Raw genomic sequence first — 20297 nt, forward strand, 5'->3', positions numbered from 1 at the left:
ACCTTGTAGAGGTTCATAAAATCACGAGGGGCATGGATAAGGTGAATGGCAGACATCTCCTACATCTTATATGTCTGTTTACTCCCACCACCAAACACCCTCGTTTATTCATCGTAGTCTTGACAATGCGTCTTGAGGCGGGGGTGATTTCAAGCCCAGGAGCCATTTGTTCAGGCGAGAGGAGAAAGATTTTAAAAAGACATGAGGGATATATTTTTTTACCCAAAGAGTGGTTAGTGTCTGGATTGAACATCCAGAAGAGGTGGTGAATGGAGGTATGGTTAAAAAGCATTCAGATAAGTACATCGGGAGGAGAGGTTCGGAGGGATATGGGCAGGTGGGACTAGATTAGATTACTTACAGTGTGGAAACAGGCCCTTCGGCTCAACAAGTCCACACTGACCCGCCGAAGCACACCTTTTACCTAACGCTATGGGTAATTTAGCATGGCCAATTCACCCTAACCTGCACATCTTTGGACTGTGGGAGGAAACCGGAGCACCCGGAGGAAACCCACGCAGACACGGGGAGAATGAGCAAACTCCACACAGTCAGTCGCCTGAGGTGGGAACTGAACCCGGGTCTCTGGCACTGTGAGGCAGCAGTGCTAACCGTGCCGCACAGCTTAGTTTGGGATTGTAGTCTGTGTGGACTGAAAGGTCTATTTCCGTGCTCTATGGCTCCGTACTGGAAAGAGAGTGGGTCTCCACACACACACACACACACACACACTGCCTGTGAAATGGCTTGAGTGACCCACAGATTGGAGGTGGGAGGGAGGGGATAAACAGTAGACCTGGTTAAGATACCTGTGTGCGTGGACAATCCTCCCAGCTGTACCCGCCAGGATCTGTGGGATTCAGCCCCGGCCCAGTATGTGCAAACTAACAGAGACTCTCATCAAGCTCCAATGTCGATCTACACTGTATCGAAGTGAAAAAGACTGGCGACTGTTCTCGCTCGTTGACCTCCTGTCCAAGTGCCAAGAGCAGATTCTCCAGAAAGCGGACGTGTCAAATGCAGCTGCAGCAGACGAAGTGGAAAGCTGAGGCAAATGTTGCAGGTTTAGGATTCTTTGGAAATGTTAAGAAAAAAAAATTCACAGATTGGGAGGTATCACTGGCTGGGCCAGGATTTGTTGACCTGGAAATGTAGGCCTTGAGCCGCCATCTTGAACCGCTGCAGTCCGTGTGGTGTAGGGACCCCCACACCGCGCTGCTCGGGAACAGAGTCCCGGGATTCTGACCCAGCAACACTGAAGGAACGGCCGATATATTTCCAAGTCAGGACGGTGAGGGGCTCGGAGGGGAACTTGTAGGGGGGGTGGTATTCCCATGTATCTGCTGCCCCTTGTCCTTCTAGATGGAAGTGGCCGTGGGATTTGGAAGGTACTTTTGCAGGAAATCTGGGAAGTTGCTACAGTGGTAGATGGTACCCACTGGTGCTCCTGAGCATCGGGGGGTGGAGGGAGTGGGGGGTATGTGGATGCAGTGCCAATCGAGCGGGGGCTGCTCTGTCCCTGGATGGTGTCGAGCTTCTCAAGTGTTGTTAGAGCTGCCCTCCCATCCAGGGCAAGTGGGGAGTATTCCCTCACACACCCTCCTGACTTGGGCCTTATAGATGTTGGGGAAAGGATTTGGTGAGGGGGTCAGGAGGTGAGCTACCTCCTCTTGTAGCCACTGTGTTTTATGTGGGGCTAGTCCAGTTCAGTTTCTGGTCAATGGTAACCCCCATTGATTGTGGTGGGGGGGGATTCAGTCAATATAATTCTTGACTGTGAAGAGGGTGACGGTTAGATTCTGTATTGTTGTAGATGGTAACCCCCAGAATGTTGATAGTAACAGATCCTTGGGTACAACCAGTCCATGCCAAACACAATCCCAAACTTAACTATCCCTGCCTCTGGCACATATCTCTCCAAACCATTCCTATTCATTGTTATGAAGTTGAAGACATGTGCTGTACCTTTCAGAGAGAGTGAATGCTGTTCTGAACTGAGAGCTTACAAGCACCTGTATATATGACTAGCTAGCAGTCTCTGAGTAGACTGGAAAATTGAAAAAAATGTAACATTTGGCTATGAAATGGATACTTTAGACAGCAATTCAAATTAAACCACTCAGTTTAAATTATACCCCAGGATACTAAAACCCAACCAAGTTTGAATTTATTGTTTTGCCAACATCGTACCAATGAGACCATCTGATGCTGGGATATAAAAATGCAGGCATTTTGAAAATTGGAGCCAGAGCAGTTGCCATCAACACAGATCCAAGAAATTAAGGAAACATTCTCTCTCAAAGGTACCTTTTCATGTGAAACGTATATGCGGTAAAAGGAAAGATGACGACCCAGGGAGATCTTCAGCTGAAGGAAGACAGACACCGGAGATGACAGCGGCTGTGTGGTTTTGACATTAAGTTGATGTAATTTTAATAAGTGTTTTATTGGAACAGCATATTGTTATAGAGTTAGAGGCAGATAATAAGCAGTTTAGAGAAAGGGGGGTTTAGAGTTGTGAATAGTAGTTGTTTAATGTTCACTTTCAGAGTTGAAAAAATAATTTGATATATTTTCTTTAAAAAGTGGAATTTGGGAGTTCTTGCTCACTCATATTTTAACAGTTTTATGAGACGAGGTGAGCGTTTTTGGGTGTATGGTTTAATTGAACAGGAGGGTTCACCGAACTGTCGTAACATCATGTTCCAAGTTCTACGTACTCGACTTTGTTTCTGTCGCCAGTGAGGCTAGCCACACCTACAGAGCCACTGATGGAAGACGCATTGCAAACTACAAAGCCTTACCTGCTCCAGCACAGAGTGGGCGAGGGGCTTCTCAGGAGCCATATTTGAGACGTCAGCCAGGTACGGCATGGGTGGTCCGTGCGTAAACTCATTCACGGCCATGTTGGCGTGGGGAAAATCTGCCAAGCTTCCCTGGCTTGCATAGACAGCATCTGTTGAACATAGAGCGCGGTAGTGTCACCTTACTGAGGGCATCATTTGGAGGCACCGTAGAGCAAACACACACGTCACCAAATACGTGTTATTCCTCTTTAAAACTTTTCAAACCGGGCTTGGGACTGGGGATTGTGAATTATTTAACACCAGTCAATTTGGAGACAGCAAACAAAATCCTGGGGTGGGGTGGGGGTGAGGTGAGGGGGTGAAACAGCGGGGCTGGGGGAAATGGGCTCTTGAGCAGATCGTAGAGTCAGACAGCACAGAAACCCATCCCGTTCACTCATGCCACTGAGGGAAGGAAATTTGCCGTCCTTACCTGGTGCGGCCTACACGTGACTCCAGAGCCACAGCTATGTGGTTGACTCTCGCCTGTCCTCTGAAATGGCCATGGAGCAATCACTAGAACGTCACAACAAAGAAATGAAACCGGGCGGACCACCCGGCATTGACCTTGGGACCAGAAAAGACGACGGCAAAAACACAGACAGCCCCGTGGAGCACGCAAACGCTTCCTTGCCAACGTCTGGAGGGGGGGAAACTAGTGCCGACATGGGCAGAGCTGTCTCACAGTCTAGTCAGTCTTACGGAATCAGAGCTTACAGGTAACAGGCCAGGCACTACCATTACCATCCCTGGATTAGATTAGATTACTTACAGTGTGGAAACAGGCCCTTCGGCCCAACAAGTCCACACCTACCCGCCGAAGCGCACCCACCCAGACCCATTCCCCTACATTTACCCCTGCACCTAACGCTATGGGCAAATTTAGCACGGCCAGTTCACCCTAACCTGCACATCCCTGAGCACTGTGGGTAATTTAGCACGGCCAGTTCACCCTAACCTGCACATCCCTAAGCACTATGGGTAATTTAGCACGGCCAGTTCACCCTAACCTGCACATCCCTAAGCACTATGGGTAATTTAGCATGGCCAATTCACCCTAACCTGCACATCCCTGAGCACTATGGGTAATTTAGCACGGCCAATTCACCCTAACCTGCACATCCCTGAGCACTGTGGGTAATTTAGCATGGCCAATTCACCCTAACCTAATTTAGCATGGCCAATTCACCCTAACCTGCACATTTTTAGACTGTAGGAAGAAACTGGAGCACCCGGAGGAAACCCACACAGACACAGGGAGAATGTGCAAACTCCACACAGACAGTCGCCTGAGGTAGGAATTGAACCCGGGTCTCTGGCGCTCTGAGGCAGCAGCGCTCACCACTGCACCACCGTGCCGCCCATATGTCCTGCCCCACCCGGCAGGATAGACCCAGCAGAGGTGGCGGCACACAGTAGGGAGGGTGCTGCCCTGGGCATCCTTGACTCCAGAGCCCTCTAAGTCTCATGGCTTCAGGTTAAACATGGGCGAGGAAACCTCTTCCTGGTTATCGCATACCGTCCTCCTTCGGCTGATGAATCAGTACCCCCTCCATGTTGGACAACACTTGGAGGAAGCACTGAGGGTGGTTGTGGTTGCGGAGAGTCAGTCATTTCATCTCTAGGACATCTCTGCAAGAATTCCTCAGGGTAGTGTCCCAGGCCCAACCATCTTCAGCTGCTTCATCAATGTCCTTCCCTCCGTCACAAGGTCAGACGTGGGGATGTTCGCCGATGATTGCACAGTGTTCAGCATCATTCGCGACTCCTCAGGTACTGAAGCAGTCTGTGTTCGAATGCAACAAGGTCTGGGCAATATCCAGGCTTAGGCTGACACATGGAAAGCAACATTTGCAGCACACAAGTGCCTGGCTATGACCATTGCCAATAAGAGACAATCTAACCATTGTTCCCTTGACATTCAACGGCATTACCATCACTGAATCCCCCCCACTATCAACATCCTGGGGGTTACTGTCTCCAAAACGAGAGAGAGAATCTATCACCCCCCTGACGTTCAATGGTGTTGCCATCACTGAATCCCCCAATATCAACATCCTTGGAGGTACCATTGACCAGAAACTGAACTGGACTCACCAAATAAACACAATGGCTACAAAAGCAGGTCAGAAACTAGGGATACTGCAGCAAGTAACTCCCTTCCCGACCCACCATCGACAAGGCCCAAGTCAGGAGGGTGTGTGAGGGAATACTCCCTACTTGCCCTGGATGGGGGGCAGCTCCAACAACACTCGAGAAGCTCGACACCATCCAGGGACAGAGCAGCCCCCGCTCGATCATCCCCACACCCACAAACCCCCACTCCCTCCACCCCCCCCCCCCCCCCGATGCTCAGTAACAGCAGTGGGTACCATCTACAAGACGCACTGCAGCAACTCCCCCAGGCTCCTCAGACAGCACCTTCCAAACCCCACGGCCACTTCCATCGGGAAGGACAAGGGGGCAGCAGGTACATGGGAACACCACCCCCCTCTTGGCAAGTTCCCCTGACTTGGAAATATATCGCCGTTCCTTCACCGTCGTTGGGTCAAAATCCTGGGACTCCCTCCCTAATGACATTGTGGGTCAACCCACAGCAAGTGGACTGCAGCAATTCAAGAAGGCAGCTCACTATACCCCCCCCCCACCTTCTCAAGGGGCAACTAGGGATGGGCTATCAAGGCTGGCCCAGCCAGTGACATCCAAGTCCCACAAATGAATGATAAAAACAGTCCAACTCGTCCATCCCAATCACTATCCCAAACTTAACTCATCCCATTTGCCCCATATCCCTCTAACCGCTTCCTATTCATATATCCACCCAGATGCCTCTTAAATGTTGTCATTGTACCAGCCTCCACCACTTCCTCTGGCAGCTCATTCCATACACGTACCACCCTCTGTGTGAAAAAGTTGGTCCCTTTTATATCTTTCCCCTCTCACCTTAAACCTATGCCCCTCTACTTCTGGATTCCCCCCACCCCAGGGGAAAAGACTTTGCCTATTTACCCTAACCATGCCCCTCATGATTTTACAAACCTCTACAAGGTCAACCCTCAGCCTCCGACGCTCCAGGGAAAACTGCCCCCAGCCTGTTCAGCCTCTCCCTGGAGCTCAAACCTTCCAGTCGATTTTCCACCCCACCACCTCTTTTGTATTTCCTGTTAAACTGCGACACAGTGCCAAGAGTTGGAAGGTCCGACTGAGCCAAAGCGACGGAGTGATGAGGCGTGAGTGACCACCCGAGAACGTGAGCTAGTGTTCAAGTGAACGTCAGTGGAAGATCAGCTGCTGATTTGACACGAGCCCCCTTGGTGGCGCTGCTGTGGCCCGTCAACACGATATCGAGTGCTACCCATAGTCCCAAGCTAACAAGGCCAATGTCTCTCACCCTTTTGTGTTCGATCGTACCAGTCTAATAAGTGACCATCAGTCCTTGATTGCAATGTGCACAGCCTTGGCTTAACTGTGAGGTCTGCAGATGCTGGAGATCAGAGCTGAAAATGTGTTGCTGGAAAAGCGCAGCAGGTCAGGCAGCATCCAAGGAGCTGTGAACCTGAGTTGTTGTCTTTCCAAGCTCCTGAGAGCGTGTGTCCTTTCACAGCGAACTGAAGGAGCATTGTGATTAGATTAGGTTAGAATCCCTACAGTGTGGAAACAGGTCCTTCGGCCCAACAAGTCCACACTGACCCTCCAAACAGCAACCCACCCAGACCCATTCCCTTACATTTGCCCCTTCACCTAACACTACGGGTAATTTAGCACGGCCAGTCCACCCCAACCTGCACATCCCTGAGCACTATGGGTAATTTAGCATGGCCAATTCACCCTAACCTGCACATCCCTGAGCACTATGGGTAATTTAGCGTGGCCAATCCACCCTAACCTGCACATCCCTGAGCACTATGGGTAATTTAGCATGGCCAATCCACCCCAACCTGCACATCCCTGAGCACTATGGGTAATTTAGCGTGGCCAATCCACCCTAACCTGCACATCCCTGAGCACTATGGATAATTTAGCATGGCCAATCCACCCTAACCTGCATATCCCTGAGCACTATGGGTAATTTAGCACGGCCAATCCACCCTAACCTGCACATCCCTGAGCACTATGGGTAATTTAGCACAGCCAATCCACCCTAACCTGCACATCCCTGAGCACTATGGGTAATTTAGCATGGCTAATCCACCCTAACCTGCACATCCCTGAGCACTATGGGTAATTTAGCACGGCCAATCCACCCTAATTGTGACTCATTGTGCCAATGGGCCTGTTTCCACTCTGTAAGGATCCTATGATCTCTATGAATAATAAAGCAAGCTGCCAAAAGTAGCTATAAATCTTATTTTCTGTCAATCTGGTGCTAACGCCTATTGAGGTCAGCAAATGTGTATTGTAAACAGAGGGATTTCCTCTGCCTGGATACCCAGTTCACAAAATGTAGTCTCCAAAACAGTGCAGAGGATTCTGGGTGATCTAGTGCATGAAACACAGAACATTAGCTTATAAATGTCGCAAGTATTTTGACTTTACTGCCAAGAGTTGGAGTTTATAAACAGGGAAGCCTCGTTACATCAGTACAGAGTGTTGGTGAGACACAACTGGAGTACTGTGTAGAGTTCCATTCCCTGTATTTAAGAAAGGATGTACTGGCATCGAAGGAGGTTTGAAAGGAATCCCTTCAGCTGATTCCTGGGATGAAGGGGTTGTTTCACGATTAATCAAGAACCATTAGCCTTTATTCTTTCGAATTTAAAGACTGGGTGTGGTGATAGAACATGGAACAGCACAGCACAGGACCCTTTGGCCCACAGTATTGTGCTGAACATGATGCCAAGTTACACTTATCTCTTCCGCCTGCCCACTGCCCAATTCCCATCATTCTGCACTTCAGGAGAGGAGTGGACAGCACTCTGCGAGGTTAGAAAAACTTACCTGGTGGATTTGAGGCCTTCACTTCAGGACCCGAGTTGAGCAGGAGCGAGTGGAGAGCATTCTGGGAAGGTAAGAGATTATAAAAACTTACCTGGTGGATTTGAGGCCTTCACTCTGGGACTGGAATTGAGTGGGAGTGAGTGGAGACCACTGTGGGAAGGTAAGTGATTATTAAAAACTTACCTGGTGGATTTGAGGCCTTCACTCTGGGACTGGAGATGAGTGGTGGCGAATGGAAGCAAACAGAGAGCATTCTGGGAAGGTAAGAGATGATAAAAACTTGCCTGGTGGATTTGAGGCCTTCACATCAGGACCTGAGCTGAGCAGGAGCGAGTGGAGAGCATTCTGGGAAGGTAAGAGGTTGTAAAAACTTACCTGGTGGATTTGAGGCCTTCACTCTGGGACTGGAATTGAGTGGGAGTGAGTGGAGACCACTGTGGGAAGGTAAGTGATTATTAAAAACTTACCTGGTGGATTTGAGGCCTTCACTCTGGGACTGGAGATGAGTGGTGGCGAATGGAAGCAAACAGAGAGCATTCTGGGAAGGTAAGAGATGATAAAAACTTGCCTGGTGGATTTGAGGCCTTCACATCAGGACCCGAGCTGAGCAGGAGCGAGTGGAGAGCATTCTGGGAAGGTAAGAGGTTGTAAAAACTTACCTGGTGGATTTGAGGCCTTCACTCTGGGACTGGAATTGAGTGGGAGTGAGTGGAGACCACTGTGGGAAGGTAAGTGATTATTAAATACTTACCTGGTGGATTTGAGGCCTTCACTCTGGGACTGGAGATGAGTGGTGGCGAATGGAAGCAAACAGAGAGCATTCTGGGAGGGTAAGAGGTTAGAAACACTTACCTGGTGGATTTGAGGCCTTCACTCTGGGACCAGAGCTGAGCAGGAGCAAACGTTTTGAAGAAATGACGTTTTACACAGCACTCAGGCAGATTTATTTAGTATGTACTCAGCCCTGGACAGAAACATGCTTTTACTTTGAAGAGGAGAGACAAGAGGGTGGCGCAGAAGGTGGAATCAAACGTCATGTTGGATGCAACGAGAGAGGACAGGCGTGGGATGTGGGACTGACACTGAAGGAAGTCTGGGTCGGAAGCGACCCTTCCCTCTCTCTGAGACGTCGCAAACATTTCAGGTCGAAGGCTGGAAGAACACAGCACCATTCCCATCGGAGGACGAGTGGGCTGCTTGAGGCCCGTCATCGGGGGACGAATTGTATCCCTCGACTGCCCGTCTCACAGAAGGACAATCACGCTGCGGGAGCTCTGCGATGGCTTGCGGTCACTGGGGGCGCTATAGAAATGCAAGGTTTGCCTGTGTGCGCACCGTTTTGTTTTAAATTGTACATTCGCAGGATGGGGACATCACTGACGAGCCACAACATTCAATGCCCGCCCATCATTGGCCTGGAGCTTGTCACCCATATTGCCATAGTGTCTCAGAGTCATGTGTAGGCCCAGACCAGGCCAGGAGTTTCTTCCCGAAGGGACGTTTGTGAACCGGGTGGGTTTACCCTGAGAATCAGCGATGGCCGTCGTTCGATTCGGCACTCCAGGTTTTTACCGAGGTCAAATTCCACCTTCCGCGACAGCGGGATTAGAACCCGGATCTCCCCAAGCCATTCCCCCGGGTTAATGCTAACACAGCCACCGCCATGTCGGCGTACTTACTCTGATGAGGGTGGTCAGCGTGGTTGACGATGCCCCCTGGTGGCAGTGTCAGCGATGGGTACGGGGAGCCCCCTGGTCCCAGGGATGCAATCATCTCCAAGACGTTGGGCATGATCGTCTGGCCGGGGCTCATGGTCTTGCCGCGCTTGGCTGCAGGCACGTCGGGGTCATCCTTGACGTGCAGCTCTGGCGTCACGGGCACCGGCCTCCAACTGCACGTCGGGTCGATGGTCACCTCTTCGAACTCGGTGCTGTGGGAGTCGGGAGGGGGGGGAGGAAGAGAGCAGACAGAGGCACGGGCGTGACGCAGCTTGTCAATGCACTGACCCTGTCCTTTCAGTCACAAGCTGACCACCCGTCACAGGAAAGCGGCGTTCTCTGCCGCAGAGTGACCGTCAGGCGCTGAGTGTTGTCAAGGAGGCTGCTGGGACAGCAGGAACAGGCGCAGAGGGGTCTGCTCCCTGCTCCCCAATTCCTTCATCCCAAAGCCCCCTGCGCTTTTTTTTTTCAACACCCCCTCGCCCTTTTGAACCGTGATTCTAAAGTGGCGTCCGTGTCGGCGCAAATCTCTCGCGACTTCGGAGAGGATTTGTCGCTCAGGGTCGGAAGTTTGCCGACACCGTGCTCAGTAACATCGTCAGTGAGCCTCAGGTGAAGCGCTGGTGTGATGTCTCACTTGGCCTGTCGCGGTGGGTGATATCGCGCTCGGTTCTGGTTCCGAGAGGTGGGGTAAAATGGGGTCCAGATCGATTCGGTTTGTTGACAGAAATGCCTGGCCTCTGGGAATTCCCGTGCGTGCCTGTCCCAGGATGGATGTGTTATTCCAGTCAAACTCTTTAGTCTGTGTGATAGCTGGTCACGTCTTCTGGTGTTTAGTTGGCACTCTGGTGGCTAGTTTCCTGCCCGTCTCTCTCTGATGTAATGTTTGGCGCAGTCCTTGTATTTTGTATATAATGGTCATTCTGTTGCTATGGGGTCCTTTACATTCATCAGGAGCTGTTCCAGTGTGGTGGAACCGAGCGTAATACCACCCACCACAACAGCCCACGACACATAAATAACAAGCGCCTCACCGCAGGCTAACGTCACCCGGTGTGGGATATTTCTCGATTTGGGGAGGTTGGCTGATTGAGGGGAGGGGCCGCAGTTTTTGCAAAATTTTTCCCAGAACCCCATCCTCAGGCCACACTCGATTTCGCTTGACACTTCCTCAGACGACACCCACGCCCCCCCCCCCTCCCCCTCAAGCGTCTCTCGCTGGGAGGCGACGGGAAACAACGGCCTGTCCCAAACCGAGGCACGGCTCCATGTCTCCTCCTGCCTCCTGCGGCCTTAGGAAGCCCACGGCCAAGCATTCTGGAATATCGTGAGGGGGCTCCGGGCCCCGTATCTGTAGGAAGGATGCGCGGGCCTAGGAGGGGATCCAGGGGAAGTTTGCAAGGATGATCCCGGGGATGGAAGTATGAGGAGCGGGTCAGGATTACGGGCCTACACTCGATGGGGTTGAGAAGGATGAAGGAGGTGGGTGGGGTTGGGGGGGGAGTCCGACTGAGCCTCACAAGAGGCCTGGAGAGCGTGGACATGGGGGAAGATGCTTCCGGGAGAAGGAGAGAGGAGGACCCGAGGGCACAGCCTCAGAGCGAAGGGATGACCCTTCCGAACTGAGAGGGGGGAGGGAATTTCTTCAGCCGGAGGCTGGGGAAATCTGTGGGTCCCATTGCCGCAGAGAGCTGTGGAGGTCAGGTCACTGAGCGCATTGAAGACAGAGGTGTGCTGGGTCCTTGGTTTGGTAAGGGGTTCAAGGGGAGCAGGCAGAGAAGGGGTTCCGCAACATATCAGCCATGACCGAATGGGGCTGAATGGCCTAATTCTGCCCCTCTACCTTATGGTCACCTTGCAGTAAGGTGGAGAGGGGAAATGGGGGAGCGGGTGCTTCGGGGCTTCACGTTATCTCCGGCCGTCTGCCAGCGTGGAGACTGGGTCTGAGACAGCGACGCTGTTCCGCAGAGGGCTGACACTCCTGGTGTACCCCCCCGCCTCTCCCCCCCATCGCGAAAAGACCACGGCGTTTCCCGTCTGGGGCTCAGACGTCAGGGCCAGGCGAGCGAGAGCAGCTCAAAACGCAACTTACTTCTGAATGGCCACTAAGATTCCCCACATGTACTGGTCGATCTCCAAGCCTTCCAGCAACGCCGTCTTACTGTTAAAAGGTGGACAGGGAAGTTACTGGAAGCCGACAGGAATTAAGAAAAACACACACGCACGCCGCAAAATTACAAACCCCAAATTGACACGGCATTGATTTTAGTTTTTTCTCAAACTCTCAGCACGTTTTTCAAACCTGATGTGTCCCGGTTTATTCTTGGCACGTGTCACCCGGGCAAATTCAAAGCGGGGCCAGAGAACGGAAAGAGGAATAACAAAGGCAAGGCTACACAGATCCAAAACAGTCGGTCAGAAAATTGAGAGGGCCGTTCAGATGTCTGACCGCGAGCAGGAAGCTGGTCTTGAACCGGCTGGGGGGGGGGGGGGGGAGGATCTTGGAATGGCTAACTCACAGAGTCACCCTCTCCAGGCACGCCCTCGAAAGACGGTGGGAATGGAGCCTGGGAATCTTCACCGGTCGGATTCTTGACGGGCCAGGGATTGAACGGCCACAGGGCGGAAACGTGGAGAGGGGCTGGAGCCGCCCTGACTTGACTTGAACGGTGGAGTGGGATGGAGGGGCCGAATGGCAAGAGATTTCATTGAGGCTTCTGCACGACAGAAGGGGTTGGGAGATTTTATAACCCTGGGCGGGATGGGGGGGGTGGGGGGCTTGAATTGCCTACTCAAGAGGTGTCGGTGGATGGGACGTGGGTTGGCGTGACGAAATGTGCGCACAACTCTCTGTTGCTTCTTACGCACTCGGGAAGAGCACGCCAACGCAGTGATGCGTCCGGATAAGGCGCTTTCTATGGCGCACCTATAAAAATTGGGAAGGCTCTTTACGGACGTGCCGAATTTCCTGAGCTTCCTGAGGCGTTGCCGCGCTTTCTTGACCGCCGCGCCAACGTGGATGGACCAGAAGAGATTGGCGACCGTCACGCCCTGGAACTTAACCTTCCCGATAACCTCCACCTCAGTGGACACAGGGGGGCGCTCTCCACCTCACATCCAGATGCCAATGGCTGCCGCCGAGGAAGAGATTGTGATCGTTTACGCTCCCGCCACTCGATCGCTTTCCTGTGTTCTGTCTCCTCATGGTTGCTTGTCGTTGGCTTGAGATGCAACAACCCAAATACGGACGAGTGGTGAGGGTCGGAGCGCGTTGGGGGAATGTGGGGAAGCGTACAGTCAGTGTGACCCCAGACTTGTTCACGAGAGAGACCAATGGTGATGCTGAGACACCCATAATCCTGAGGGGTCACGGCAGAGGAGAGGTCGGAAGCTATCCGCCTGTGGATCATGGCTGAATTCCGCTTTCTCTCTATTCCCCTCGACATTTCCTGTTTGGGGAGAGGATCTAGAATGGCCAAGAGGCTTCAAGCCAAGGACTAGGGTCGCTCACCAGGCCTTAGGAAGGAAGACGATGAAAGCAGAGCCTCGGAATCTTTACCGGTTGGATTCCCGACAAGCAAGGGATGAACTGGGCGGATATGTAGAGAAGCTGGATCCCCCCCTGATCTGACTGAATGGTGGAGTGGGATGAATGGCCTGACGCAAGAGGTTTCATTTATCTGGTGTGTCCAGGGGACTCCAAAAAGGTGCCACGCCACAGAATAACGGGCAAGGTGTTTTCAAGACTTTATCTCAACTTGACTTTACCTCAACTCCAGAGTGGCAGAGGGGAGGGAGTTGGAAAAGAAACTCTCGTGACTTGGCATGGCCTTACAAAGCCATGAAAACCTAGTTGACGGATTCCCAGGAGCATTCTGGGAGGGGAGACTGAATTCACGATATTCCCGAATGTTTGGAACAATAAGATGGAGTTGGAATTTACGGGGACGTGTCGCAGAGGGATAATTCCCTGAACTTGGGGCAGCTCAAACCAACTGGGGTTTGTCACCTGTCGGCAGGGCAGCCATTTTGGACTGTGAACCTTTGACACCGCCAATCCCAGAAGGCCGGGCAGACTCAGTTCGGTAACTTCCTACCGGAGATCAGTCATCTCCAGTGGCGATGGATTCTTTTCGAGAGCATTGCAAGGCACGGGGGGGGGGAGACAATTGAGGATTTTTGTTCCCATCAAAAGAAAACACGAGCAAAGAACTTACTTGCACACTGGGCAACGCCAAGTTCCTCGGTCACAATTCAACTGTAAGTAAGACTCCAGGTCAAAACACTGGGAAAGACAGAGACAGCAGTGTCAGGCTGATTTATCCCACACCATCATTACCCACTTGAGAGATCCTTTGACAGTAAAAACACCTTTATCGATCACCTGAAGCGGAATTCAGTCCAGATTGGATTTCAATCACTTCGGGCAGAACGCAGTTAGCGTGGGAACAAACTGATTTCATGTCTGATCAGAGACCTCTCGATATTCGAATAAATCCGACTGTGTTGACTTGGAATCAAAGCCAGATGGTAACCAGAAGACTGGTCGAATGGTCCGATTACAGCTCCCCGATTGTTCGTCCTGGGTTTATCATAGAATCAGAATCCCTGCACTGTGGCCATTCAGCCCATGAGGTCCACACAGACCCTCTGAACAGCATCTCAGCCAACTTTACCTGCTTACCTGTCTCCCTGTAACCCCGCCCACCATGGCCAATCCACCCTAACCTGCACATCCCGGAGCACTATGGGTAATTTAGCATGGCCAATCCACCCTAACCTGCACAAGCCTGAACACTGTGGGTAATTTAGCATGGCCAATCTGCCCTAACCTACACATCCCTAAGCACTGTGGGTAATTTAGCACGGCCAATCCACCCTAACCTGCACATCCCTGAACACTATGGGTAATTTAGCACGGCCAATTCACCCTAACCTGCACATCCCTGAGCACTATGGGTAATTTAGCACGGCCAATCCACCCTAACCTGCACATCCCTGAGCACTATGGGTAATTTAGCACGGCCAATCCACCCTAACCTGCACATCCCTGAGCACTATGGGTAATTTAGCATGGCCAATCTGCCCTAACCTACACATCCCTAAGCACTGTGGGTAATTTAGCACGGCCAATCCACCCTAACCTGCACATCCCTGAGCACTATGGGTAATTTAGCATGGCCAATCCACCCTAACCTGCACATCCCTAAGCACTATGGGTAATTTAGCACGGCCAATCCACCCTAACCTGCACATCCCTAAGCACTATGGGTAATTTAGCACGGCCAATCCACCCTAACCTGCACATCCCTGAGCACTATGGGTAATTTAGCACGGCCAGTCCACCCTAACCTGCACATCCCTGAGCACTATGGGTAATTTAGCACGGCCAGTCCACCCTAACCTGCACATCCCTGAGCACTATGGGTAATTTAGCACGGCCAGTCCACCCTAACCTGCACATCCCTGGACTGTAGGAGGAAATCGGAGCACCCGGAGGAAACCCACACACAGACATTTGGGCGGGGTGGGGGGGGAGAATGTGCAAACCCCACAGACAGACACACAGTCAGCCGAGGGTGGAATCATACCCTGGCGCTGTGAGGCAGCAGTGCTAACCACTGAGCCACCGTGCCGCCCATGTGAAGCGAACGGCAACTGCTCAGGAGTTGGTGTTCACAGGCTGGTCTGACCAGGTATCCAAAGCCATGCTCAGTCACACCCAGCCTCGGTCTCTTGCCTTCTTTGCTCCTTTCCCATTTGACAGTTTTCTCCCTCCACGCTCCAATAACGGATCTGAAGTGTGGACACCTTCTCCCCGAGAGACGTGGAACAATGTGAACAAATATTCACACAAATACACAGCAGGTCTGCACAAACTGCTTCCTCTGTGCAGACCTGCACATTGTTACTAACCCAGGGAGCAGCTCAGAGGCTGGGAATCCTCCCCCCCAAAGCCTGTCTCCCACCATCGACAAGGCCCAAGTCAGGAGGGTGCGTGAGGGAATACTCCCCACTTGCCCTGGATGGGGGGGACAGCTCCAACCACACTCGAGAACCATTTAGGGGCAAAGCAGCCCCCCCGTCGATTGTCCCCACTCCCTCCACCCCCCCCCGACGCTCAGTAGCAGCAGTGGGTACCATCTACCAGACGCACTGCAGCAACTCCCCCAGGCTCCTCAGACAGCACCTTCCAAACCCCACGGCCCCTTCCATCGGGAAGGACAAGGGGCAGCAGGTACATGGGAACACCACCCATCAAGTTCCCCTCACCGTCCGTGACTCGGAAATATATCGGCCGTTCCTTCAGTGTCACTGGGTCAGAATCCCGGGACTCCCTCCCTTAGGGCGCTGTGTGGGGGTCCCTACACCAAACGCAGTTCAAGATGGCCGCTCACCCCCACCTTCGCCAAGGGGGAGATGGGGGTGGGGGCGGGAATGTGGGCCCAGCCCACGTCTCCATGGCAGCAGGGCAGAGGCAGAGCGGACTGACCTGTATGTGTTTGCACGCATGGCCCCTTGCGGGCAGCTGGATCTGTCTGTACGTGATCGAGCACTTCAGAGAGACTCTCACGGCTGTCTGTTCCACCACGTCCTCCCCGCTCAGCCCCGGGTTCCCGGCTGAGATGGCTCCGCCGCCGCCGCTGAAATGGCGCTTGACTGCAGCGGGCAGGAAGACGGAGAAACGTGTTTACCGCTGGGCGGAGTGTGCGTGCGGACTGCTCAACGTGGACGGACACTGTCCCCACCCCCACCCCCCACCCCGGGTCAGTAACGCCTCGACTAGGAAATACAGGCTCTTCAACAAAAGGGCAGCCGGGGAGGGGGACAATAAACAGTGAGCCCATGGAGGGGAGAGTGAGAGAGACACACAGAGAGAGGGGGAGACAGAGAGAGAGAGAGAGACAGATAGGCAGAGAGAGAGACAGACAGACAAAGAGAGAGACACACACACACACAGAGAGAGACAAGCAGAGAGAGAGACAGACAGACAGACAGACAGAGAGAGAGACACACAGAGAGACAGGCAGAGAGAGAGAGAGAGACAGACACAGAGAGACAGAGAGAGAGAGACAGACAGAGAGACAGGCAGAGAGAGAGAGAGAGACAGAAAGAGAGAGACACAGAGAGAGAGAGACAGGCAGAGAGAGAGAGAGACAGAGAGAGAGAGAGACAGAGAGAGAGACAGAGAGAGAGAGACAGGCAGAGAGAGAGAGACAGAGAGAGGGAGAGACAGAGAGAGAGAAACACACACACACACACACAGAGAGAGACACACACAGAGATAGAGAGAGTGACAGAGAGAGATAGACAGAGAGAGAGCGAGATAGGCAGAGAGAGAGACAGAGACAGTGAGAGACAGGCAGAGAGAGAGAGACACAGAGAGAGAGAGAGACAGGCAGAGAGAGTGACACAGAGAGAGAGAGAGAGAGACAGAGAGGGAGAGAGAGAGGCAGAGAGAGAGAAGGAAGAGAAAGAGAGAGACAGAGACAGAGAGAGCGACAGACAGAGATAGAGAGACAGAAAGAGACACAGAGAGAGAGAGTCAGAGAGAAAGAGAGAGACAGAAAGAGACACAGAGAGAGAGACACAGAGAGAGAGACACAGAGAGAGCGGGGGATTGTTGTATGTGAAAATGGCCAAATGGCAAGTTGGTAAAAATTCTTGTTCATATGTGCCTGCCTAACAGAGGGAGACCCACACACTCACAGACACACACTCTCACAGAGACACACACACACTCACAGAGACACACACTCACAGAGACAAACACACACTCACAGACACACACTCTCACAGAGACACACACACATTCACAGAGACACACACTCACAGAGACAAACACACACTCACAGACACACTCTCACAGAGACACACACACATTCACAGAGACACACACACACACACTCACAGAGACAAACACACACTCACAGAGACACATACACACACACTCACAGAGACACACACACTCACAGAGACACGTACACATACACACTCACAGAGACACGCACACATGCACACACACGTGCCTGAAGAATGTGGAGTACTCACTTTTTGCAATGCAGTGTTCAGCAGGTAGCAACCTCTTTTTCAGGAGGCCTTGCAGCACTGACCGGACGGAGGGTCTGTGTACCAACTGCAGCACAAACAGATGGGACTGCGTGGAGGGTTGGAGGGAAAGCACAATGTCCGTCAGTTTGACAGCGGGAGAGCTAATTCATAGACTCATAGTGATGGACAGCTCAGAACCAGACCCTCCTGCCCATCTCGTCCATGCTGACCCAGATATCTAGTCTCATTTGCCAGCACCCGGCCCATGTCCCTCCAAACCCTTCCTAATCAAGCAGTGTCTTTCCAGATACTCATAAATCCTATCCCTCAGTACCCTTTCCATTACTTTGCCTCCCACCGAAGTAAGACTAACTGGCCTGTAATTCCCGGGGTTATCCCTATTCCCTTTTTTGAACAGGGGCACAATATTCGCTACTCTCCAGTCCCCTGGTACCACCCCCGTTGACAGTGAAGACAAAAAGATCATTGCCAACGGCTCTGCAATTTCCTCTCTTGCTTCCCACATAATCCTAGGATATATCCCGTCAGGCCCGGGGGACTTGTCTATCCTCAAGTTGTTCAAAATGTCCAACACATCTTCCTTCCTAACAAGTATCTCCTCTAGCGTACCAGTCCGTTTCACACTCTCCTCTTCAACAATACGGTCCCTCTCGTTCGTAAATACTGAAGAAAAGTACTCATTTAAGACCACTCCTATCTCTTCCGACTCAATACACAATCTCCCACTACTGTCCTTGATCGGACCTACCCTCGTTCTCGTCATTCTCATGTTTCTCACATACGCATAGAAGGCCTTGGGGTTATCCTTGATCCTACCCGCCAAGGATTTCTCATGCCCTCTCTTAGCTCTCCTCATCCCTTTCTTCAGCTCCCTCCTGGCTATCCTGTATCCCTCCAACGCTCTGTCTGAACCCTGTTTCCTCAACCTTATGTAAGCCTCCTTCTTCCTCTTTACTAGACATTCAACCTCCCTCATGTCCCCATCCAGATGCCTCTGCAATTGTACCAGCCTCCACCACTTCCTCTGGCAGCTCGTTCCGCACACGTACCACCCTCTGGGTGAAAAAGTTGCCCCTCAGGTCTCTTTTCCCCTCTCACCTTAAACCAAAGCCCCTCGAGTTCTGGACACCCACCCACTGCAGGGGAAAAGACTTTGTTTAGTCACGCCCATCATGATTTTATAAACCTCTATAAGGTCATCCCTCATTTTCTGTGGCATGGTCAACACAGGATGTGACATCATCAACCCAAGGAAAGCTAAACACATAAATAGAAAGTGGGACAAAACTCCAGGGCTTCACTGCAGGCTCCCTGATGATGTTATTTCATGTCAGGTCAAAACGTCTGGTAATGAACCTTCCAGCTCAGAGAGCAAACTTACATCCAGAGCCTCAACCTGGGCTACAAATCTTCTCAAAACTCAACAACCTATCAAATTCCTCTCCATCTAAACCCTTAACTCTATGGCAGTCCCAGTCTATGGTTAGAAAGTTAAAATCCCCGACCATAACCACCCTATTATTCTTACAGATAACTGAGATCTCCTTACAAGTTTGTTTCTCAATTTCCCTCTTGACTATTGGGCAATCTATAGTACAATCCCAATAAGGCCATAATCCCTTTCTTACTTCTCAGTTCCACCCAAATAACTTTCCTGGATGTATTTCCAGGAATATCCTTCCTCAGTATAGCTGCAATGTCAAAAACGCCACTTCCCCATCTCTCTTGCCTCCCTTTCTATCCTTTCTGTAGCATTTGTATCCTGGAACATTAGTCCTGTCCATCCCTGAGCCATGTTTCTGTAATTGCTATGATATCCCAGTCCCAAGTTCCTAACCATGCCCTGAGTTCATCTGCCTTCCCTGTTAGGCCTCTTGCACTGAAGTGAAAGCAGCTTAATCTGCAGACTTCTCCAGGCCTAGCAGTGACCAGAAGCCTGTTTTACTGGGCCTCGACCGATGTGACACGGCCTACCCTCTTGTGGTGACAAAACACCGCAGATTTTCACCGACCACCGTCCACAGCAGCTGAGAGAAGTGTTTGTCAGCTCTGAGCTGGTTTCAACTCTTCCAAAAACACAATGAAAAAATCGCAAAGGGGTTTTGCTCCACGCACATCAGGCGCTATTGAAAGGTGCTCTCTTTCTCTTCAAAATGTTCCACCCCTCATTGGGATCGTGGGCTAATTGTCCGACTCTGGCCATTCTCACTTTCCCCCTACCCCCGTCCTTTGTCCTAAGAACTATATCCAACTCCTTCCTGAGATACACTCAATGCTGCACTTCCCGTGACAGAGATGACCACAGGATCCCTCGCTCTCTGGGTTTTTCCTCATTTCTCAGTCCTGATCCATATCCTTTGACTGTCCACCTCTCTTTCCCAACCACTCGCTGTTTGGATAATAATCTGCCTTCCCGTTTCTGCTCCCAGAGTGAACACCCTCACTGTATCTGCCGTGTATTGACCCTCTCACTCAACTTGCATCCTCCCTACAGCTCGCCCTCCCACCCAAGTCTGTGTGAAATGCAAACTCCTGCCCCTCAGGATTCCCTCCAACAACTTGCCCACCACCGAGGTCAGGCTCACTGGTCTATAGATCCCTGGCTTGTCCTTACCACCCTTCTTTAAACAGTGGCACCACGTTTGCCAACCTCCAGTCTTCCGGCACCTCACCTGTGACTATCGATGATACAAATATCTCAGCAGCAATCACTTCTCTAGCT

The 20297-nt window shown here is 51.7% G+C and overlaps 1 protein-coding gene across 1 annotated transcript in view; it reads right to left on the minus strand.

Moving 5' to 3' along the window:
* The window catches only part of LOC132836851 (zinc finger MIZ domain-containing protein 1-like), a 91578-nt gene that overhangs the window by 16074 nt on the left and 55207 nt on the right, over window positions 1-20297 (minus strand). The window contains exons 11-16 of the mRNA XM_060856387.1: window positions 17555-17660; window positions 15996-16162; window positions 13720-13787; window positions 11595-11663; window positions 9464-9714; window positions 2805-2956 (exon numbers count right to left, since the gene is read on the minus strand). Of these exons, the coding sequence (XP_060712370.1) occupies window positions 2805-2956; window positions 9464-9714; window positions 11595-11663; window positions 13720-13787; window positions 15996-16162; window positions 17555-17660 (813 nt within the window). The remainder of the gene's footprint in view (window positions 1-2804; window positions 2957-9463; window positions 9715-11594; window positions 11664-13719; window positions 13788-15995; window positions 16163-17554; window positions 17661-20297) is intronic.

The sequence above is a fragment of the Hemiscyllium ocellatum genome, chromosome 48, assembly GCF_020745735.1.
Source record: "Hemiscyllium ocellatum isolate sHemOce1 chromosome 48, sHemOce1.pat.X.cur, whole genome shotgun sequence".
Taxonomy (NCBI): domain Eukaryota; kingdom Metazoa; phylum Chordata; class Chondrichthyes; order Orectolobiformes; family Hemiscylliidae; genus Hemiscyllium; species Hemiscyllium ocellatum.